The following is a 23855-nucleotide window of genomic DNA, read 5'->3' on the forward strand; positions in this document are numbered from 1 at the left end:
GTGCTGTGAATGATATGGAAATGACAGACTTTTAATTGTTTTCCATTGATTTCGTCTACCATTTTAGCATAGGAAGAAATGATGGTTTTGAAAGAGTGAAAATATAACTGTTGTATAATAAATGTGGGGTTAGGGTTATATTTTTAATTTCAGTTTATGTGACTGCTTTATTCAAAATCAGAAATCTATGTGAATACTACCCCTTCTTATTCTCAGACAATGGCAACTGTATCCTGAGAAATAGTAACCACTAGATTTTTCTCTCCTTTGCCCTAGCAGGGATTTAAAAAAAGGGCAAGGCAGACGGTAGCGGAGCCATAATTAGGAGGTTTTGCAATTGGGACAAGCACCATAAATCATGTTTGGGACAAGGAGATCCACTCAGTTACGGATTGGGGGTAGGTTTGACCTTCCTCTTTGGGGAGAAAGGTGGATACTACCAAGCTGCTCCCAAGGGAATTGTTCTATCATCTCCAGCCATCAGACCATTTGGTAACCACCAATTTTAACTAATTATTCTTGAAAAGTAGGTGCTATGGTAATTGTTTCTACAAGTTGGCATCTAAGAAGCATGATTATTGGGTGGGGATGGAGTTGTGGGTGAGGTGGGGGGGGTAGAATACGGGAGTGATAATCCTTACAGAAAATACATGCTCTTGGGCGGGGGCTGAAAGGGGCTTTAAAAGCAAGCACTTGAAAAACTCCTGTTATCCTAAAGTATCGTGATAGACATGGAAAGGTTTTTAAAGACCACTGTGTCCAACTTCTCTATTTTACAGAGAAGACAGAGTCCTAGTGTTATTTATCTCCAACTTGGCTTGCAGATATATTAGGTGAGGGAATGAGCATTTATCAAGCATCTACTGTATTCCAGGCACTATGCTAAGAACTTTTTACATCTCATTTGATCCTCACAACACCCCTATAAGGTAGGTGCTATCACTAGCCCTATTTTACAGTTGACCAAACTGAGGTAAATGGGGTAAAGTGACTTGCCCAGAGTCACACAGCTAGTGTCTGAGACCAGATTTGAACTCAGGTCTTCCTGACTCCAGGCCCTGCACTCTATCCAATTCACCACCTCGCTGCAGGAAGACCTGAGTTCAAATCTGGTCTCAGACACTAGCTGTGTGACCCTAGGCAAATCATTAAACCCTGTTTGCCTCAGTTTCCTCATCTGTAAAATATGCTGGAGAAGGAAATGGCCAACCACTTCAGTATTTCTGCCAAGAAAACTCCAATAAGGTCACAGAGCATCAGATATGACTGATTCTAGGTCCAGTGGTTTGTCTACTTTACTTGCTGCAAACACAGTTGTTTGCATAAGTCCCTAGAGATCTGGGACTGTCTTATCGCACTGCCTGGCACACAGTAGGTGCTTAATCAATGCTCGTTGACTTTGCAGAGAAGGGACTAGAACCCAAGTCCCCTGACTCTGCATTCAGCACGCTGTCGGCTAAACTGTTGAAATTTGGCCTCCATGGTCGTTGATCAAGTTTAAAATAATAAAAAAATAAAAATGTTTAAAGGGGGCGTGGCCTGGAGACAGCTTTCGGTGCTCCCTTTTAGGCCCGCCCCCCAGCCCCACCTCTTGGGGTCTAGCCTCTGCAAACCACTTTACAATCAGCCAGAAACACTAGGATGGGCTACGGAAGCCGGACCAAGCCAAGAAGATTGAAGACCAAGAGGAGCGGGAGGAGAAACTGCAGCGTGGTAGGCGGGACCAACGCCTCACGTGACACACATGCCAGGTCCTGATTGGCTATCCCGCCGGAAACGCCCCGCCGGCGCCGTGTCGGCGCAGTCTCGAGGAGCTCCGGGCGACCCGTGAGGAGTTGGGGGTGAGTTGAAAGCCGCCCTCGCGTGGGGGCGGTTGCTGCCTGCTTTTCTTGTGCTCTTATCTCAGCCTCCCTCCCTCCCCCCCTCTCCGGGGCTCACGTGGCCGAGTCTCGCGTGCCCGCCTGCAGAGAGTGGGTCAGTTGCAGAGACTGCGCGCCTGGCGCTTCTTTTCTCCCCGGGTTCACGTGAAGCCACCTCCATCTCCCCGGTATGGGGGCCTCCTTCCTCGCCCCTCCTCGCCCCCAACCAAGCCTTGAGAGCACGGAGCTTAGGGACGGAAGACGCCTGGTTGTCCACTTTACGGGAGGAGAAACTGAGTCGCCCCCGGGCTTCCGACTCGGGCGCCCGGACTCCCCGTCCGGCAGTCGGCCCCCGCTCAAGGGCTTCAGAAACGTGTGTCACGGAGAGATTCCAGGGGGTGCGTGAACGTGGGTGGGGAGGAGAGGACGTCCGAATCTGCGTGTAATTGGTTTTCTTTGTAGTCTCGTGCATCTTATCTCGCTCATTTAGAGACGTCCTGAGAAAGGATCCACGACCCAGAAAGGGTGACGAGCCAGTGCCCTACACCTTTGCTGATGCCTTAATCGAGCGTCTATTAAAATAACTGGGTACAGTGAGAAACTTTACGGCTGGAAGACCTCAATCACCCAATAAGCGTTTATTAAACACCTGTGGGTAGAGGGGGAAACTGAGTCAGGAAGACCCGAGTTTGCATCCTGCCTCAGAGACTTGTTAGCAGAATGACGCTGGAGGAGTTACTCCTCTCAGCCTCAGTTTCCTCACCTGTAAAATGGCACTTACTTTACTGGGTGAGGTGAGATTCAAATGAGATAACTTGTGAAGTGTTTTGCAAACCCTAAAGCACTGTGTAAATGCAAGCTATTGTTATAGCGACATTTTTTTATATCATCTTTTTCTGACCTGTAATTTAATGATGTAAGAGAGCTTCGGGTAAGGAGTTTTCTTTGTCAGCACAGATGGGCCTCTTCTCTGACTTAACAGGCCTCCTCAGGACACTGACTTGAGTGACTTGCCCAGGGTTTCTCAGCCAGTGTGTATCAAAGTGGATTTGAACAGAGGTCTTACTGATTCTGAAGCTGTCTCTACTGCACTGAGCTGCCTCAACATCCTATGACCTTAGGATCCAATTTACAAAGTGAGCCGGGTCCTACCCACCCCACTAAGGGGGGGGGGTGTGCCACCGTCCTCTCAGGCTTACAACCTGGAGTGTCATCCTTAACCCCCCCTCTGCCACTCCATATCCAGCCAGTCCCAAGTCCTGTCATTTCTACCTTCATAAGATCTCACACATTCTCCCATCTTCTGATACTGCCACTTCTCTAGAGCAGGCCCTCATCACCTCATGCCTGGACTGTTGGAATAGCCTTCTGCCTGCTTCACATCTCTCCACTCCAGTCGGTCCTCCACTCAGCTGTGAAAATAACTTTCCTTAAGTGCAAGTCTGACCACGTCACTATCCCTATTCAGTAAACTCTGTATCACCTCCCCCATCAAATATAAAATCCTCTGGCTTTTAGAGCCCTGTATAACCTGCCCCTTTCCTTCCTTTCCAGTTTTTCTACACCCCCACTCTCTACCCTCCCCTCACCTCACCATGGACACTCTGCTCCCTTCCCCCATTCTTTGTCATCCAGTGAGGCTGGCCGCTTTGCTATTCTTTGCACAAGACTCTGCATCTCACAGCTTCGGCATTTTCACCAGCTGTTCTCCTCCTCCCCCCCCCCCCCCGGAAATGCTCTTGCTCTCCTCTTGCGTCTCTGGCTCCCTTGAGGTCTCAGCTAGAGTATCACCTTCTGCAAGAAGCCTTTCCTGATTCTCCTTAATGCTAGTGCAACCCCTCTGTTGGTTATTTCATATTTATCCTATACATAGCTTGTTTGTACGTGGTGGTTTGCCCCTTGTCTCCCCTGTTAGACTGTGAGCTCCTTGAGGACAGGGACTATCTCTTGCCTTTGTATCCCCAGCACTTACTACTAAAGTGCTGGGCAAATAGTAGGGCTTAATGAATCCTAGTTGATTTGACATTACTATACATTCCTCTTGTCTCCCTCTACATTTTCTTGGTTATTTGATGGGATTTCCAGGGATTCAGTTACAGTCTCTGCAGATGACTCCCACATCTGTCAGTCTGTCTAGGTCTGCTCTCGGTCCGGAATTCTAGTCCTGTGTAGCCTGCTGGATGCAGTCAGTACCTCCAGCTCCAGCTTCAGTTCCTGTGCTTTGGCATAGCCAGGCTCCCATTTCTGGAACACACTCCGTCTTCATTTCACCCTCTTCTCCCAGAGACCTTTTCTACTCTTAGTTGTTAATGCTGTCTCCTTTATTTATTTAACTAATGGCTATTTTATTCTCCAGTAGAAAGAATATAAGCCCCTTGAGGGCAAGAACTGTCTCAGTTTTTTTGTTTTTGTATCTTCATTCCTGTTTTTAACTGAGGTATTAATGAATGCATATTGCTTGCTTTCTTGAGAGCAGGCACTTAACATTTATTGAATTGTCTTACCTTCAAAACCCACCTTTCCCATGTGACAAAAATCTGCCTTTCTCCTCCCAGTCACCCACGTGTATTACTTTATGGTCATCTTAGTGGCTGCTAGGGCGTGCTATAGTGCACAGAGTGCTGGGCCTGGAGTCAGGAAAACCTGAGTTCAAATCCAGCCTGACACTTAATAGCTGTGTCATCCTGGGCAAGTCCCTGAACCTCTTGTCTGTCTCAGTTTCCTCATCTCTAAAATGGGGATGATAACAGTACTTATCCCTGGAGGTTGTTGGTGAGGTCAGTGAGATACTGTTTGTAAAGCATTTAGCATGGCTCTTTGCATGCGATAGGCCCTTATCAAATGCTTGTTTCCTTCATCCTTGATGTTCTCTTCTCCCCTGCTCCTACATATCTAATCAGTTGCTAAATCCTGTTAATTTTTATTGGCTCCACAACATCATTCCCATCCATCTCAGACCGTGTTACTCCTTTACTCAGAAACCCTTTGGTGGAACCCTGTGGCCTCCAGGATGGAATAAGAACTCCTCAGCTGGGCACTTGAGACTCCACAATCTGATTTCACCTTGTCTTTCTTTTCTTAGTTTATTTTAGTTACTTATTTTACTTCCTTTCCTACATTCTGTGATCCAGCCAAACTGGGCTGCCATCTTTCCTCTCGGTCCCCCTTTCCTGTTATGTGCTCCCTCTTTCCGTTTTCTCCTGTCTTGGTCTTCAAGGCTCAGTTCACCTGCCACCTCCTCTATAAAGTCTTCTGTGATGTGCCCCATCCTAGTTACCATTTTCTCCCTCCTCAGATTATTTTCTTGTATCTCTCCCAGCAAAGTGTTAGCTCCTGAAGGAATACTTTTTCAATGTTTTTTTAGTATTCCACAGTAGCTTACTCATTGTGGGAGCTTAACTTTGTTTCACTGTATTGAGTTCACTCATACATTAAATATTCATCTTATACCTCCTTTGTACTAGATTGGGATGGGGAACCTGCAGTCTGAGGCCACGTGTGGCCTTCTAGGTCCTCAACTGTGGCCCTTTGACTAAATCCAAACTTCACAGAACAAATCCCCTTAACAAAAGGATTTTTGCTTTAAAACTTGGATTCAGTCAAAAGGCCGCACCCAAGGACCTAGAAGGCCACAGCTTTCCCACCCCTGCACTAGATACTCTAGGAAGCAGAGAGATTAACAGGACATGATTCTTGCTGTCATGGGGTGTTGCTGCCTGGGAAGGATAATTCTGAGTTAGTGATAGTGGTTTGATTGGACCTTCTAGTGAAACAATATGATGAGATGGCATAAGAAGCATGAAGTGATTGGTGCATCTGAGGAAGCAGGGATGACTTCCTGATGAGATCAAGAGGGAATGTAGAGAGAGGTGAGGAGAGGAGTCTCTAAATTGAGCTGATTAACTAGGCTGGGAGGGTGAAGAACCTGATGGTTGCCCTGGTGCTGTGAGACTGGCAGCTTGTCTTAGATGGGAAGATGCCAGACCTGGCTAGGTTCCAGTTTTCTGGGAGTGGTGGTTGAAATAGATGACGCTTGGCCTGGGACCAGCTAGATATGGGAGGCCGAGGGTAAGGACAATGATACTTATAAACAAAACAACACATTTCTGCATTTGAGCCTCCCCCCTTGTATCTAGCTGTCCTCTGCAGCTATAGATACCCAGCTGATACACAGCAGAAGTCGTTTGTTTTCAAATGGGACACTTGACTAATTGGAAAGCTGGAAGTCATTTGCTCCAAGGTGAGTGTTTACAGATGACCAAAGGAGGCAGGTGGTGACAAGTTAATGATAAGATGGTTCAGACCCTGGCTATGCCATGTATGAGATATAGGGTCCTGTACTAGCTATGGCCAGCCAAACGAGTAAGTGACTCCTGCCTGTGCCATGAAGCGGAGGAAATACTCCATCTTCCAAGGACTCGTGATCCTGTTTTGGGATTGTCCAGGGTTCTCCTTCCTCTAGGAAACAGGTCACTGCTCATTCGTAATTTCAGGAGGGGGTGAGTAGAGCAAATACAACATGAAGGCAGACATCTCATTTGTAAGGAAGCAGGGGTGATGACAAGGAGGAGCCCTGGAAGAAGAGACTGGGGTCGAGATTCCACCATCTCTCACTACCATTGTGAAATTGGCAAGCCACTTTCATTTTGGTCTCATCCTGCAATTTCATTGGTTTAGGGAAAGTTCTGTGTGGAAACTCCTTCCACTAGGGCATATCTGTGCACTCAGCACTGAGAGATTTACCAGCTATTATGAATCCAAGGCAGGACTTGAACCCAGGTCTTGCTGACTCTAAGGCTGGCCCTTTTCTCTATCCTAGGACTCTGCTGTTTAGTGGATAGAACATTGGACTTGGAGTCTGAAAGACCTATGATTGAATTCTGTCCCTGACATTTACTTGGGACCTTGGGTAAGTCACTTAACATTTTTGAGCCTCAGTTTCCTCATCTATAAAATTGGGATAGTCCTAGCATTTACATTTCAGGATGATAGATTTAGAACTGGAAGGGACTGTAAGAAGTCATGGAATCTAGGCTTCTCATTTGACCCAGGTGGGGGGGGGAGGTGCCTCGCCGGGGGGAAACTGAGGCTCAGAAAGGTGGAGAACCTTGCCCAGGGTTGTAGCCATTGTTTGAAGATAGGTCTTCCCACTTCCAAGGCCAATGCTGTAATCCACCACACTACTCTGTTACTTTGTGAGGATAAAGTGTGATCATCATAGTGTGGAAAGGCTTTGTACACCTTGAGGCATCATCACTTTAAGCCAGCCTGACTCTGTGATTTTATAGTCAGGTTTTATTAGCTATAAAACTGGTTTAATGGAAGGAGATTTCACATTACAAGTACACTTGGTTTGATGTAACATCTAGTTGCCTGACAAGTGGTGTCTAAAGAACAATTTTGCAAATTTAATTGCCCAACTGAAAATCTCGAAAGCAAAGTATTTTTAAATGGTATGACTAAGTCCCCTAAGCCAACTTAAACATTTATTAGGTTCAGGCTTTGTGCTAGGCAGGATGCTAAGCACTGGGAACATGAAAATGAAGAGTCCCTGCCCTCAGGAAGCTATTCAGCTGATTATTCAAGAACTGATATTCGAGAAGCAATCTGCTGATAGGGGATAGAACATGTATGCATGAGCTACAGCCAGAATTGTCTAAGGCCCGGCTGCACCCTGAAGGAAGAGAAGACCTTTGAGAGGCAGAAGGGATGAGGGAGGGCAGGAGGTAGAATATTTAGTTTGTGAAACCATTTGATTGAAATGTAGGAGAAAGGAGAACTGGGAGAGAAAGAGGGAGTAATGGGAAATGTCAGTCATGTAGTAAAGGGCTTTAAACACTCAGGTAGGGGAGTTTATTTTAGCCTGGAACGGGAAGGTGGAAGCCACTTGAGATTTTTGAGGAGTGACTCCATCAGGCATGTGCTTTAGGGAGATAATTTAGACAGCTAGCTGTGTGGAGAGGAGAAAGGCAGGGTAGGGGTGGGAGGAGGCAGGAAATCTGCACTGGTTCAGGTCATGGCTGATAGGGCATGCTGATATCGGGAGGTAAAATGGAGGGGACTTGGAAACTGGATATTTGAGGTGAGGGAGAAGGAAAAAGTCAAGAATGATCTTTCAGTTGGGGGTTTGAGTGACTAGACAGAGGTTTACAGGAGTGAGTTTAGGGGAGGGTGGGTTTAGGGGAGAAAATGTATTCATTTGGGACACATTGAGTTTGAGATGCTTTTGGAACATCTAAGTGGAGATGGTGATATTCAGCAAAGAGGTTAGGCCTGTATCTGAAGATTTGGGAGCCAATCTGTTTAGACTTGATGATCTAAACCATTGGCATGGAAGCTTTTATCAAAGGAGAGAGTATAGAGAAAATAGAGAAGGCAGAACCTCGGGCAATGCCCCTGCTTAGTGAGATGAAGAAAGGAAGGAACCAAGCATTTATGACTCACCTGCCATGTTCTAGGTACTGTGCCAAGCTCTGGAATATTGGTTATGTATGATCAGAGAAGGGAAATGCCCGAAGTCAGGGGCGTGGAAGTAGTCTTCAGCCCACACAGGCCCCCACAGTCTCCCAGGCCCTAATCATCTCATACCTGGACTATTGCCATAACTCTCTAACCCTCTTCGATCCCTTCTCTTCCCAGACCGACACCTAAAGGTTTCTTTCTAACTTGGACCTTCCCATATCCCTCCCCTTCACAGTAATCCAGTGGCTTCCATTCACTTCTAAAGGCAAATCCAGACTCCTCTTTTTGGCATTTAATTCCCTTTACTACCTGGCCTCCATTTTTTCAGCTTTATTACGGACTGCGATCCCAGGATGCACCCGGCCTGATTGTTCCTCATATGTGGCACTCCGTTTCCCATCTCCTTGCTTTTGCATTAACTGCCACCCCTCCCTCCCACATCTGCCTGATGAAATTCCATTTCCTCCAAGATTCATCTCAAGTACCACCCCCATCATTACCTTATATCCATGTTGTACTTATGTGCACACCTACATACAGATATGGGCTTGTACATTGTCCTCATTTGGCAGTCTGTATTGGATACATGCCCTGGAATCATTTGTTACCCTCTGGGTTGCTCTCTCACCTGCTTGTCAAGATAGTTGTGTCAGATTTGGCTTCAGTCTTTGTATCGCCAGCACCTAGCCCGGGGCTTGGCGTAGTCAGCACTTAATGATTATTGGATTGACCCATCAACGGGGGGGTGAATGGAGTAGACCTCAGAAGAGGAAAGGTTACTGAGTGAGGAGGCTCTGGGAGTGGTGGTGAGGACCAAGGAGTTTGCTTGCTCCTCGTGACTTCTTCCTGTGCTTAGGGCATTATTAAAAGTGGCGGCTCTGCCTTATGGAGGGATCCGGGTTTTCCATGAGATTTTTTTTTTATGTGAGGTATTTGGGGTTCAGTGACTTGCCCAGGATCACACAGCTAGTAAGTGTTAAATGTCTGAGGCTGGATTTGAACCCAGGTCCTCCTGATTCCAATGCCAGTGCTCTATCCACTGTGCCACTTAGCTGCCCCAATGTTTTTTTAAATGTATGAGAAATGTCTAGGATGGATGAGGAATCTGTAAATGATGCCTGAGAGTTTCAGAAGTAGAGCTGGATGAAGTTTGAGAGAGCAGGGGAGCATATTGGAGTTAGCTGGCTAGAGGATGGCAAAATACCAGATTACCAGGACCCACCCTCCAGGGTGTGTTAGCCTGGTCTGCAAATACAAGGATATGGGAAATGGAGGAGCAGAGCATGACAGAAATCTGAGGCATTGTTGTTTCTCCGACAATTCAGAGAAGCTGGGAAGAATGAGTGTGTGGCAGACTGTAGGTAGATAAATCAAACATTTAAGCCCTTACTGTGCACCAGGCTGAGGAACTGATGGGGGGGAGGGGCACAAAAGAGAGTAGGTTCTAAGGGGCAGCTAGTGCCACCGACTTGGCTCACACCTACCAGTTTTCACTGTGTTACTAAAGGATGAGGGTCAGTAGGTGGCAAAGTGGATAGAGCACCACCCTGAAGTCAGGAGGACCTGAATTCAAATTTGACCTCAGACATTTGACACTTACTAGCTGTATGACCCTGGGTAAGTCATTTAACCCCGATTGCCTGCTCCCCCACCCAAAAAAATAGAGGGCTAAGGCATCATTCTTTGGGATGACACAGGGCAGGGTTGGTGGTGCTTCCTGGGGAACAGGGCTCCTCACCAAATTGGGGCTGGGCCGGGCCAATAACCATAATTGACTGGGCTCTTCAGATTTGGATTTTTATACATCAGAGTGAGATCAGCCATAGTTGGATCTGGTTTCTAAAGTTAGGTTTTAAATTTTTCTTGTTTGCCACAGAGTATCAAAAGTTGGTTATTATGATAATGCAATTTTTTCTATCCACTACATTCAGGGTTCTGAAATGCAATGATGAGTGAAGTATAGTCTGACCTGGTATTGCCATGGCTTCTGTTTTGGCTCTGACCAGGGCATGATCACTTAATCTTCTCTCTGAGCTAATCCTGCTTGCCTTTGCATCTTCTCATACTGCTCTTCTCTGTACATTGCATCTAAGAGAAATTGTTTGATATCAGAAACACTAACTAGCTATTAATAATGCTTTCATTTGTTTTCCCTTTTAGGTCAGGGTGAAAAATCTGACTTTGATAAATGCCTTCATAGAAGACAACGCTCACTACACCATCAAATGTGACTTAATAATACCCTTAGTGGAATTTTAATGTGTTAAGAAGGCTTTCTTGTTCAGCAAATGGTTTGTGATATGTGTATGTAGTGGCCTTATCAAAAGTGTTAATATCTTGCAGCCCACAAGATGGTCCATTTGGTAATAAGGTTTCCCCTTTGTACGATGCTGAAAATACTTCCATTGCCTTCTCTCCTAGATCATGGCTGCTTTTACACTGTGGTCATGAGAGTAGAAACAAAAGCCTCTATGGGCTGAAGTCAGCTTCATTTGAATATTGCTACCCTTTGTCTCTGAGGATGCTGGTGATTCACTCTCAGAAGTCATCTAAAACAAGAATCCCCTCTACAGTGATGTCATGTCTCTCCTCCCCAACAAGGGGTGGTCCAGCCTTTGTCAGTGAGTTAACAAGCATTTATTAAATGCCTACCATATCCTAAGTGCTGGGGATACAAAGAATGGCAAAAGACAGTCTTTGCTCTGAAGGAGATAATGGAAGAGACAACATGAAACAATTATATGGACAGGGCCACTTGGAGCTAATGTCAGAGGGGAGGCATCAGCAGTAAAGGGGAAGGGAAGGACTTTTGGCAGAAGGTGGGATTTTTAATTGAGACTTGAAGGAAGCCACAAGATAGAAATGAACAGGGAGAAAATTTGACCCGGAGAAAGCCATTTAAAACGTCTCCAGAATTTGGCTTAAGGAGGGAATACCATACACACTCAGTTGGGTATGGAAATCTATCTTACCCTACAGGAAAATAGGGGGAGGGCAGAATGGGGAAGGGGTAATCAGAAGCAAATACTTTTGAGGAGGGACAGGGTCAAAAGAGAGAATAGAATAAACTTGTGCCACGCCCCCCTCAATTCGAGGGATAGGATGATGGGAAATATAGTTAGTTTTCCACAACATGACTATTGTGGAAGTGTTTTGCATGACTACACATGTAGAACCTGTATTGAGTTGCTTACCTTCTCAGTGAGGGTGGGTGGGGTGGGAGAAAATTTGGAACCCAAAGTTTTAAAAATAAATGTTAAAAACAGTTTTCACATGCAACTGGGAAGTAAGATATACAGGAAATGGGGTATAGAAATCTATCCTGCCCTACAGGAAAATAGTAGGGGAAAGGGATAAAAGAAGTGGTGGGGGGGATAGAAGGGAGGGCAGATGAGGGGAAGGGGTATTCAGAATGCATGCTGTCTTGGGGTGGGGGGAGGGAGGAGATGGGGAGAAAATTTGGAACTCAAAATCTCATGGAAGTGAATGTTAGAAAGTAAAATTAATAAAAAAAGGAAAAACAAAAACATCTCCAGAATTGAGAAATAGAGTGTCTTTTTCAAGGAACAGCAAGGAAGCCAGTGTTCACCTACCTGATTGCAGAGTGTGTGGAGGGGGTTAAAATTAGAGAAGACTGGGAAGATGGGAGATCTGGGCTGGATTATAAAGGGCTTTAAAAGCCATAAAGAGGATTTTATATCTGGTCCTGGAGGTGATAGGAAGCCTCTGGATATTAATGAATAGAGGGGAGGACCAGGGCAGATCTGTGCTTTAGGGAGATCACTGACAGCCTAGTGGAGGATGGATTGGAGCCCGGAGAGACTTGAGGCAGGCAGGCCTGCTCCCAGGCTTTTGTAATACGTGACAAGGGTCTTCGGTAGAGAGGGGGCAGTGTCAGAGGAGAGAAGGGGGATGCATGAGAGAGACCTCATGGAAGTAGAAATGACAGGACTTGGTGACCCATTGGATATGGGCAACAAGGTGACAGGAGTCTAGTCTGAGGATCTGAGCTGCAGAATGAGATGTAGTTATGTGGTGGCTAGACTAGGAATACTTCCGTTTGTGGGGGCAGGGATTTGGTGGTTAGTGATAGGAAAAAAGAAGAGAAAGAAAAGGGAGTTAATTAAACATTTAAAAATACTCTGGAGAGAAGCCAGAGATTCACGGGATGATAGATAAGCTGGGCAGCTTTGTTGTTGTCATGTTAAATTGAATATGCATTTAAAAACCTCAATTTATACCTCAAGTTTAATAATCTTCTGTCCTTTGAATATTGAAATGTTCTTGGTTGTTGGTGTTTAAATTTGTAATAAAAAAGAACGTTCTTTCTTTCCTGGTGGGAGGAGAACCCATTGCTCCCCGAGGCAGCCTTTTGTATAGCTCTTAATTATTCAGAAGTATTCGAGAAAATCAAACCTAACTTTATTTGTTGCAATTTTTACCCATTAATCTTTAGTTCTTCTCTCTTCAGCTTAGCAGAATAATTCTTATCCCTTCCATTTGAAATCGATTTAAGTACTTGAAAGCAGCAGTCATTTCCTGCTAAGTATTCTCTTTGCCCAGTTCCTTTAACCAATCCACTGTGGAATTGTCTTGAGATTCTTCCAGGTAGTGGTTGGCCTAGTCTCTCTAGTTTATCCTGATGCAACATCTGATTCTCTAGGCTCTGGAACAAAGACCATACTGTTCCTTTAAGAGCTAAATGGAATATTTTGGAAGTGGCAGTTTTACTGTCAGTTTGGAGAGACTGTTGAGAGTGATGGCTTGAGGGGTACAATATGGAACAGTGGATAGAGCACCAGCCCAGGAGTCAGGAGGACCCAAGTTCAAATGTGGCTTCAGACACTTACTAGTTTGGTGACCCCGGGCTAAGTCACTTAATCCTGATTGCCTCCGAATTAAAAAAAAGAGTGATGGTTTGAGAGACTGAATTAACTTGTGCCATAACTGGAGAGAAACTAGAGAAGACAGAAAATGAATATAGAGATATCTTTTTTTCCTAATAAAATTATCATAACCCTTATTTTGCCAAAGGGATGAAGAACGAGTCTTAAAGAGGTGTTATTTTGCATCCTAAACAATGTAAATGGTGTGGGATTGTGTTCTAAGAGGTGGTTATCTGTAGTTGCATTGAGAAACCTCTGGTTGTGAACTTTTTCAGAGCTAAAATAAATAATTATCTCTATCTTGGCTTTGTTATCGATTTCAATATTAATACATTGTGTATTTAGTGCTTTTTAATAGTTTATTTATTCCTAAGAGATCAGGGGATTTAATAAAGAGATATGAGTAACCACTGTTGGGAAATGAGGTTTTTCTAGTTTAGTAAATATTTAATCATCAAGCAGGGGCTCAGAGCTTGGTTGGTTAAGTATGAGGTATGTTGAAACTTTATTTATGAAGATATCTATCAGTCAACATACCCCTAGATCACCTTAGACCTTGGGATAAGATTAAGTATGAATATGTATTTGTAACATAATTGGCTGGGATTAATTACACCATGATATGGAGGAGGGGAGCTTTAAACTGAATTATCAGAAGAATTGAGTTATAAAGCTTGGGAGTGGACATGATGCAGTGGAGCTAGACTTGGAATCCTGGCTGTGACACTATCTGTGGGACCTAAAAAATCACTTTTCCTCTCCAGACCTCAGTTCCCTTACCTGCAAAACGAGATGTTTACACCTCTACCGTTCCCTCTAGACCAAGAGCTATCTTAGGAGTGTCATTGATTAGCTCTGCAATGCTGAGCAAAATCATCTAACTTCCTTGTCTCACACTTTTCTCATCTGTAAAGTGAAAGAGTTGGCCTAAGTGATATTTGAAGCCTATCAGTACAGGAGTTGTGTTAAGTCTTTTTCTCTTGGGACTGTGCGTATCAATGAAGATCCTTGCTAAAATTTTTAAAAATCAGTAATAGTTGAACAATTAAGCTAAATGTTTCAGTTTTAAATCCAGCTTATGGACATTTCAATATGGCATCTGGCATGTGACAAATTACTTGCAAGATTCCAGAATTAAAAATAATTGCATTGTCATATCTGGCCATACCTGTTTTTATGGCAGAAAGCCTGGTTTTCTCAGGCGTGAATGAAACATGAATCATTCTTTGTTTTTTAGATCTAAAGTACTTCTCTAAAAAGATCACTTGATTGTAACTTATAAAGAGGAAAGTAAAAGGCACAAGAAGAGAGAACATAGAATAGTTTTTAAAATAGAACAAAACTTAACTGTTCCCAAAGTTCGATTATCCTGTTTCTGGTTGATCTTTGTCAGGCTGAATTCATGCTATTGAGACACAGCTATTTGAATTTTTGTTTAACTAGACGGACAGCTTTTCTACAGCATAAAGTGTCAGCAACAAACAAAATAGATGAATTGTATTGAAATGAACACTTTCACTGAAAGTACTTCAAAATTGTAAAGATGGTCTAGGCAGAAATCAATTCTAGTTTTTATTAAGAACACAGACACAGCCAACTTTCAGAAGTGAAATAACGACAACAAAGAAAAGTAGCACGTTTTTGTATTGTGTAAAACCAAAATTTATTTTTGGGCTACATTACAGAGGGGGCTTCATAAAAATTGCAATTAGTAGTGGTGAGAAGTGTTCATGCAAGCTAAGCAAACACTTTTGGGAGTCAGCAGAAAATGCTCACACAAAGCTGTTTTTCTACTCCCTTTTATTTGTGACACAGTAGAGAAAAGAGCACTGGGTGAGGAAGTCAGGGGGCCTGGATTCTAGTCCTGGCTCTGTCATTAACTGGCTGGGTGACCATGGGTGAATGAATCCCTCACTTAGAAGCCTTTATTCTTCCTCTGTAAATTAAGGGGCCTGGACCAGAGTTCCCTTCCAGCTTAACACTCCGTGGCTCTGTGACAGTTGGATTAGTGTAGGTTTAACTGTATTTTCTCCTTGGGGTTTGTAAGTTTGACTTTCACACTTAAAATTCTCAGACTGCTCTAAATGGAAAATCAATCTAATACTTTATTTGACCATATCCAGTTTCCCAAGAAAGGCACATTATGTACCTTCTTGTGAAGGATCCACTCCAAATCACACTCCAAACTAGATGGGGCATTAATAAGAACTGTGCTGAAGCGGTGTCAGTTTGAAAAAGTGACTCATTGTCTTAAGTTTTATTTTCATTCAAAGCAAACAAAATCCTTGAACACCTAAACATTATTGGCAGGCAAGTGAGTCCTTGAAGAGGAGTCTGCCTAGTGCATGCATGTCCCTATCTAGATCCTTCTTGGGCTGCTGTAGTCTGGATGCAAGGTATAGGAGACAGTGGAGATTGAGAGCTTTATTTCTCCCTCTTCCTCCTTCCACATAATAACAGAGCACTCATATAGCTCAATTAAAGTGCTTTCCATGTCTTACTTCATGTGATCCTCATAACAACTCTGTCCCTCTTGACTAATGACCCTTGGTAATGTGTTCATTTAGCAACTTGACTCTGTTTTCATTAATTTCTGGATGGAGATTGGAAGGCATATTAATAGGCTACATTCAAGTGGGTATATATTTGATTTAAAAAAATGTTTTGCTAGGCTCTTTAAGGTTGAGGATGTCCTGAGATGGGTGACTAAGATGGATGGGTCTGGCTGAGTAATACCACTCTATGGCAGAATGGATGGTAGGCAGAGCAGTCTTACCATGGGGCACAGTTGGCAAGGTAATTCAGTTTTCGGGGGAGTACAGTTTAACCAGGTGCTGGACTTCTGTTGCATAGCCTGTGATGGGGCAGGTTTGGTGACTCCTCACGTAGTTATACACACATCGGTAACAAAACACATAGCCAGAGGTGGCCAGTGCAGTGTCGTTCACCCGTGTTTTGCGACATAAGGGGCACACTGACTTCAGCTTTGGCAACAGAGAGGAATCAGAGTTGTAGTCCAGGTGCACAGGGGGTGGTGGGGTGGGCAGGGCAGTCAGGGATTTGATGGTTTCTTGATTCTCTGATGAGTACCACCAATCTAGGAATTGCAGGAAGAAAACACCTACAGAAAAGCCTGTGGAGACGGACAAGGAAAGGCCTCCTATAGCTTTCTTGACAGCTGACTGCACCTTCTCTCGAATACTGTTAGGGAGGAACATAAAACAGACGTTATGTCACAGGCCCGAAATATTATGAATTGTAAGAATATCTATTATTACACTGCTCGTCAAGATCATGGGTAGGACTGCATGGCCAAGTTTTCCAGTATCACTACAGTTTTGTTAGGAAGTAGCCAATTTCTATCGATTCTGCCTTTGTAATATTTCTCATCTCCTTTAGTTACCCCTTTTATTTAACTATCTACACTCTAATTTATTTCCACTCTAAAATCCAAACTCTGCGTACTGTTCTAATATCCTCCTTAATAGTGCTGCTGTCTATAGTCTCTTCCTCTTTCAATCCAACTTGCCCACTTCTGACAGATGAATATTCTTTGTCCACAGACCTGATGTTAAGAAACCTGATGTCAAAACCTCAAATGGTTGCATACGGCCCACAGCTTTAAGTCCAAACTCCTTAGTCTTGGTTATATCCAAAGTCCTTAATTCACAACACTGATAAAGGCTGTGTGACCTTGAACAAGTCACTTAACCTCGAAGAAGTCACTTAACCTCAGTGCTTCAAGAAAGAAACTTTGCAGAGAATGTGCTTATCTTACACCTTCTATCTACATTGCGACATCTTGTATACACCTATACAATCTTATACATGCTGGCATGGGACCTCGTTAGAGTGTGAAGGCAGGGACTATTTCCCCCCCCTTCTTTGTATCCCCAGGATTCAGCACACTGCCTGGCACATAGCAACAGATTAATAACCAGTACCTGTTGACTGATTGATCTGCATTGTTCCAGCAGGCTCCTTCCCTGGAGCTATCTGCACTGATGGCAGACGCGGGTCTGCTCTAACACCATTTCCAAGAAGACCCCTTGTTCTGATCCACAGCCTTTGCTTTACCCTGTCTTGGTCTGTGCTCACTGCTTAGCCCCTATCTGGAACCCCTTCCTTCTGATGTGCTACTACACCAACTTCACGTTTCAGACCCAATGCTGCCACTTCTTTCAGGAAGCCTTCCAAAGGGAGCACAGATCTGGAGCTTGGAGGAATCAGAGCACTACCCAACCCCCTCTTTTTACAGAGTTGGGCCCTTCTGTGCAGAGCAGACTACTAAGTGGCAGAGGGAAGATTTGAACCCAGCGGAAAGAGTGCTGGGACTAATGTCAACAGCACATGGTGACCTCTTATGTACTTATGCACAAAGGGCTCCTACACTAAGTCCCCCAACCTACATAGGTCATAACCTCCCCTAGGGCAGTGGAACCAATTCAGTTTCAGTTTTGGCATCATCCAAGCACTAGCAAAGTGCTGTCCTTAAGAGATATATATAGTAGATAACTTTAAAAAAGTGCATGGGAAAGCAGCCTGAGCAGCAGGACAAAGGACACAGGCCTGCCTCAGACCCCTCCCATCAGTGTGTGCTCAGACTAGTCTCTGACCTCTTGGTACTCGAGGCTGCTCTAAGACTACAAGCTGCATAGGTAGAGGGAGTTCTAATGAAATCACAGGCCACCCCTTTCTTTAATAAAAGCACATTAAATTGAAATGCCTCCCTCTTTCTGACTGAGAGTCACAGGTTGCTAAACATACTTTAATTACAAGTATTCTACGGTTTTCTGGATGATTCATTGATAATGTAGGTTGTGTGAAGCACAACCACAGCGCCAGGTTATAAAAGTGCCTGAATGTGGCAAAATCAGGATGAGACTTTAGCATGGTATCTATGAATTTTTAAAATAAAGGTTTTTTTTAGCAATGTAGAGATAAGAGTTTTTCTACATCCCCACTTTTACCTAGTGGCTGGCTGTTGCATCCCACTAGCTCGAGCTGGTGACTTTTCCAAAGCTCGGATATCCTCTGCTGAGAGTCTACCTAGGCAAACTCCAGCTAGGCTCAGTAAGGGTGAATGATGCTGAGCCTTCCCCAGGATGTAACGTAACTGCTGTATGAGGAACCAGCCTTCCCAAGCCATGGTCACAAAGGGATAAGCTGCCAAGAAAGCTCGGTAAAACCGCTTCCAACGGGAAGAAGGGGGATGAATGGAATATTCATCCTCTTCTCTTAGGCTGGAGACCAACTTCTCCAATTTCACTTTCAAGTAGGGAAAGAGGACCAGGAATAAGAGGGACTTCCAAAGCTGCTTCTTTGGGAGGCCGGCACTGGCCAACCTCCGGACCCCTCCAGGGTCTCCCATCACGATCCTCTTTAAGCCATAAAAGTTCTCAGAGAAGGAGGCACTGGCTTTAGACAAATAGTGCTGCTGTAGCAAAAGATCCAGAAAAGTGAAGATTTCATCAAACCACCGCCAGAGGAAGCCATAATGGGCAGGGTTGGATTCTGCAAGAACCTAAGGCAAAACGGCAAAATTAACTTCATTGCGTAATTAATTACTGCAATAAGGTGCCTGCATCGCCCTCTAGACTTGGGCCTCGGTTGTGATGCATCTCCAACCTTGGTGAATGCCTATTAGCAGGGCTCTGCCCACGGCACAGATTCGGGCACCTAGGTTCGGTGCCGGGCCCTCCCAGTGCTGACTGGCGCCGCGGTCCAGTATAACTTTTGGAGACAGGTCACTGGCCGTCCCGTCGCCGTGGCACCTCCACATGCCACGCCGCAGGGCAGTGCCTGCCTCCCCGGCCCGGGGTGGTCGGCCGGCCCCCTCCCCCTTTACCTTGGCCACGTGCTGAAGGGCGGGCCTCACGGCTGCCATCAGACTGTCCTGCGCTACCACCTCGAAGATGGAAGGCTGGTCGTCCGCGCCAGGGGCGGCCGTGATGTGAGCCCCGTGCTCGGCCATTGTGCCCTCTCCGTGCCGGGCCCTGGCGGGCACCAGGCATTAGAAGGTGACGAAGTACGAGGGGGCCATAGGAGAGCCCGGCCGTCCCGAACCTCCGGGAGTGGGGGCAGGGTCGGTGAAAGGCCCCGGGGCGGGAGGTAGGGCGAGAGCTCAGACGGGGCCGCTCAGCCGGTGGGCGACGGGAGCCAGGCCGCCATCTCCGTGGCGGGGGAAGGAGGCCGGGGCGGCCGGGCGGGGGGCTGAGAGCCCGGGCCCCATGGAGGAGCCGGGCGCAGTGAGAGAAGAGGGCGCAGGAGTCGAGAACCTTCCGAGCCGCGCAGCCGCACTTGGGGCCGGGGAACCGACGAGTCGTACACGGAAGTAGACGCTTCTCCGGCGGCGGGAGACGTGGAGACGCTCTAGTCCGCAGACGGCCACTCGATTCTTCACCGACTCACTTCCGCTTCCGGCCGGGACCTTTAAAGGGACCACACCCTCTCCGCCTCCTCCCCGTAAGGCAGGAGCTCTAATTCACTTACCTGGGGTGACTCATAGGGAACCTAGCGGGGCTGGGGTTGGCACGGCCTTTTGGTTGGGCATGTTTCCTTCTTTGCCAAGTGAAAGCGGAGGGCAGGGATTGGACTAGATTGGAGGCAGGAAATCAAATCCACGAGCATTTGTTAATCACCTCCTGTGAGCCAGGAATTGGTGCCTGTTTGACCCTGAAGACCACGAGTCTCAGTATGCTTATCCATAACATGGGGGAAAGCAACCTACTTCTTTGTACTGTGTGGATCAGAGATAATAATGGCCAGCATTTATATAATGCTTTAAGGTTTGCAAAGGGCATTACAAATATCCTGCTTTATTCCCACAACAACCCTGGGAGGTAGGTGCTATTATTATCCCCATTTCATAGATGGGGAACTGTAGCAGAGAGGTTAAGTGGCTTGGCCTAGGGAAGCTGATAAGTGTGTCACAGGGGATTTGAATTCAGGTCTTCCAGACTACAGATCAAGGGCTCTATCCATTGCACCACCTAGCTACCTTCTTGAATGCAAATCTGTAAGATTGTTAAGTACCTTATGGTGTTATTATACATATCCGAATTTTATTTTTTTGGACAGGTCTTGTGATTTCATGGATATAATAAAATTAGCCAATATAACATTTTAAGGTTTGCAAAGGACTTTTCATATGTTAACTCATTTTATCCTTACAGCATCTTTGGGAGGTAGGTACTCTTATCCCCATTTTACAGATGGGGAAACTGCCACCAAAAGAGGTTCAATGTCATGTCCAAGATCCCACAGCTATTAAGAGGAAAGATTCCAGCTCAGTCTTGCTGACTTCAAGTCATCTAGCTGCCCCTCTTGGTGAGGAAACTCTCTTTGCCAATGCAGCAATGCACTTAACTGCAACTTACAGTCTTAAGAGCTTGCCTGGAGTGTCATGTAGTCAATATTTCAGAGGAATATCTGGAGCCCAAGTCTTCAGAGCTCAAGGTGGCTTCTAGAATATAGGGTAGACTGGTGCAGAGGAGTGATACTTAGACCTTAGAGTGATTCAGCGTATCTTATATCTAATCTTTCAATTTCAGACTTCGCCAATTAAAGGGGTAGTCCTTTGAAATGTCATTCACTCTCAAATAGCTATTGAACAGATACTTTTTAGTAATCATAAGGTAGACCATACCTTAATTTGTCACTTGGCATCTTACTTTGTCAAATGCATCATAAATGGTTGTTAAATGAATGGATGAATGAAGTGAGGAAGACAAGCCTAACAGGTGAAATAAATACTAATATAAAGTAGTGTAAAGTAGCCTGGCAAAATTGAAAAAATTCTGGATTTGTGGTCAGAAGACCTGGATTTCTAGTCTTGTTGGACCCCAATACTTACTCCCTCTGTGAGAATGAGCAAGTAACTTAACCTTTCTGAAGCAGTTTCCTCATCAGCACAGTAGAGATAAACATTCCAATCAATTTTGTAAATAACAAGTTACTCTCTCCACACACACAAACATATATTTATGAAAGCTGTCATATCTAAATACTGAATTGTGTGAAAAATTAATGTTCCCAAAAGAAGTGGTTGAAACGTCAATGAAGGAAGAATAGGTAAATAAAATGAGAGGAGTAGCATCCAGGAACAGCGGAGAAGCACTGAGTTGCTGGAATGCTGGGGAATAAGAATGAATTAATTTATCGTCTCCATAACTCACATTTATATAGGGCTTTATGGTGTCCAAACACTTTGATCACAAGAGCTTTGCTGGAAAGAACACTGAATTTGGAGGTAGGAGAATTGTATTCAAATCCATCCAGCTTCTCTTTTACTTACTATTCAGGTGACCTTGGGTGTCACTTTTCTTCTGTGGGCCTCAATTTCTTTTTTTTTTTCCTTTTTTAGGTGAGGCAGTTGGGGTTAAGTGACTTGCCCAGGGTCACACAGCTAGGGAATATCATGTGTCTGAGGCCAGATTGGAACTCAGGTCCTCCTGATTTCAGGGCTGGTGCTCTATCCATTGTGCCACATAGCTGCCCCTGGGCCTCAGTTTCTTAAACTGTATAAGGAGAGGGGTGGACCATATCATTCTTAAGACCCTTCCAGTTCTCAATCCTATGAGCTTTCCCAATTATTAAATGAGTAACCATGTATATGCATAGGCCATTTCTCTTGGTAGAAGTAAGCTCTATGAGAACAGGGACTATTTTTTTCCTTTTTTTTTTTTGTCTTTGTGTCACTAGCACAGAGCTCACACTGCCTTATAGATCAGAAGTACTTAAGAAATATTTATTGAATTAGATTTTCCTGTTTCTGAAATAGGGATAATACTTGCAACTAATGAGCTTTTCAATCCTTAACGTGGTATGTTATTTTTATACTGGCCATTGATTAACCATTCACAGAACCAAGAGTGGAAGACTGTTCCTCTTCCCTGGGGATAGATTCTTATATTTGTTAGAATGCCTGAGTGCTGGACTCGGGAGTCTGCAAAGTAAATTTGATTTGGGTTAACAACATAGAAACAGTGTAGTATGGTAGAAAGAGCATTGCATCTGTAGTTAAAGGACTCAGATTCAAATGCTGACTAATCCCTATCTTTGTGGCTTTGGACAAGTCCCTGTCCCAAGTTCTCTGGGCCTCAGTTTCCCCATCTATAAAGTGAGAAGGTTGGACAAAGTGGCTTCATAGCTCTCTTCAAACTCCCAGTCTAAAATCATATGATTCTCTTTGGGTGCTATCCACCAATCTAGAACCAGGGATGTTTGTGAACTGAATATTCTTTTATAGTATGTAAACTGGGAAGAACGTGAGAGGTCATCTGGTTTTTTCCCTTCATGTTTTTATCCTATGTTTTTATTCCCCATAGGAAGTAGGCTACCTTAGGGCGTTGTCGTCCAGCACTTAACACTTTGTAGCTGCTAAATAAATGTTTGTTAATTAAGTTTATCGGTATGACCTTGGGCAAATCCTTTAGCTTCCCTGAGCCTCAGTTTCCCCAACTGTAAAATGTGAAATGAGTCCCTTATAGCTCTGGTTCTTATGGTCGGTTATATAGGCGAGGAAACAGCCTGGGAGAAGTGAAGTTCCCACCCTTGGTAATCGGCTCGGTGTGGATTCATATCCAGATCCTGGGTTCCACGTTTACTTTTGGCGGAAGTGCAGACCTTTTTGGGGAGCTCCCTTTAGAAGGATTATTAACCTTTTCTGTGTCATAGCCGTCAGGGGTAGCCTACAGAATCCCTTTTTCAGAATAATGCTTTTAAATGCAAATAATGTGTGGAATTAAGAGGAAACCAATTATACTAAATAGTTATAAAGATATATGTTTTTAAAAGTCTTCGGACCCCCAGGTTGAGAAACTCTGCTTTAGAGAGCTTAGCCCAGGCGTGTAATCAACGACAATATCCCGAGAAAAAGAACTCCCGAGGTAGCCATCTGTAGAAATGGACCCTTTCTGCCTCGCCTTGTCTCCCTGGCACGTAGCCCAGCGCCTGGCACGCAGCAGGCGATCAGTAACTGGATGCTTGTTCACTGACAGACTCTTAAAGCAGCACCTCCGCCCCTCACTGGGGAGAGCACCAATCGGCTCCGGTGGGGCGGGAAGGGGTGGGGGTGGGGAGGTGGGAAGCGCTATCTCCATGACGACCGGACGCGCCGCTGCCGTCCTCTCCCGGGCTCTCCCCAGGGGATGCTCGGAGCCCCGCCCCCGCCCCCCCCCCCGCGCGCCGCGACGCACGCGCCCTTGACGTGGGCGCTTCCTGTCGGCCATCTTTAGATCTGGCAAAGGGGGTTTTGCGCAGTGGCTGAGGCCGCCCCGAAAGGATTCGTGCCGGGCAGCAGCCCTCGCCCCACTCGCCGCCCGCCGCCTTGTCCCTCCTCGCCTAGCCTTGCCTCTTCTCGCCTCGCCTCGTCCCTCCTCGCCGCTGCCGGTGAGTTCAGGCCGCCCAGTCCGTGGGGTGCCGGGGAGCAGTGGGGCTGTCGGGGCCGGGCGTGGCCGTGGCCGCGGGGTCCGGGGCGGAGGAGGCGGGGGTGGGGGGCGCTGAGGGGCGTGGCCAGGTGAGCCCCAGCTGGGGAGGGGGGGCTGGTGTTCGGGGCATTGCAGCCCGGAGGATGCCCTCTGCCCGACTCATTCAATTAGCGCTAGCCGATCTCCGACCCCTGATTCGGGCTGCCCGGGCAGCTGCA

At 45.5% G+C, this 23855-nt stretch overlaps 2 protein-coding genes, 1 long non-coding RNA gene and 1 other non-coding gene across 6 annotated transcripts in view; 3 read left to right on the forward strand and 1 right to left on the reverse strand.

The window, feature by feature from the left end:
• Window positions 1-1537: 1537 nt before the first annotated feature.
• On the forward strand, window positions 1538-13508 carry LOC144457495 (uncharacterized). Its single transcript, XR_013486837.1, has 3 exons — window positions 1538-1841; window positions 6679-6768; window positions 10482-13508. It is a non-coding gene; the product is annotated as an uncharacterized LOC144457495 (long non-coding RNA).
• On the forward strand, window positions 10262-10358 carry LOC144458093 (Z30 small nucleolar RNA). The gene has a single exon (XR_013487645.1). It is a non-coding gene; the product is annotated as a Z30 small nucleolar RNA (small nucleolar RNA).
• Window positions 13509-14735: 1227 nt separating the features above from the next.
• On the reverse strand, window positions 14736-19583 carry PEX12 (peroxisomal biogenesis factor 12). Its single transcript, XM_021005970.2, has 3 exons — window positions 19056-19583; window positions 18178-18731; window positions 14736-16408 (listed from the first exon to the last, which is right to left on the reverse strand). Exons 1-3 carry the CDS (start codon window positions 19179-19181, stop codon window positions 16009-16011), a joined length of 1080 nt encoding a protein of 359 aa, XP_020861629.1. The 5' UTR covers window positions 19182-19583; the 3' UTR covers window positions 14736-16008.
• A 3837-nt stretch (window positions 19584-23420) lies between these two features.
• AP2B1 (adaptor related protein complex 2 subunit beta 1) overlaps window positions 23421-23855 on the forward strand; it is a 123152-nt gene continuing 122717 nt past the window's right edge. For all 3 annotated transcript variants that reach the window (XM_021005958.2, XM_021005957.2, XM_021005959.2), the window contains exon 1: window positions 23421-23599. The gene's annotated coding sequence lies outside the window, so the exon portion shown is untranslated. The remainder of the gene's footprint in view (window positions 23600-23855) is intronic.

The sequence above is a fragment of the Phascolarctos cinereus genome, unplaced genomic scaffold (assembly GCF_003287225.1).
Source record: "Phascolarctos cinereus isolate Bilbo 61053 unplaced genomic scaffold, phaCin_HiC Scaffold_5;HRSCAF=322, whole genome shotgun sequence".
NCBI classification, from domain to species: domain Eukaryota; kingdom Metazoa; phylum Chordata; class Mammalia; order Diprotodontia; family Phascolarctidae; genus Phascolarctos; species Phascolarctos cinereus.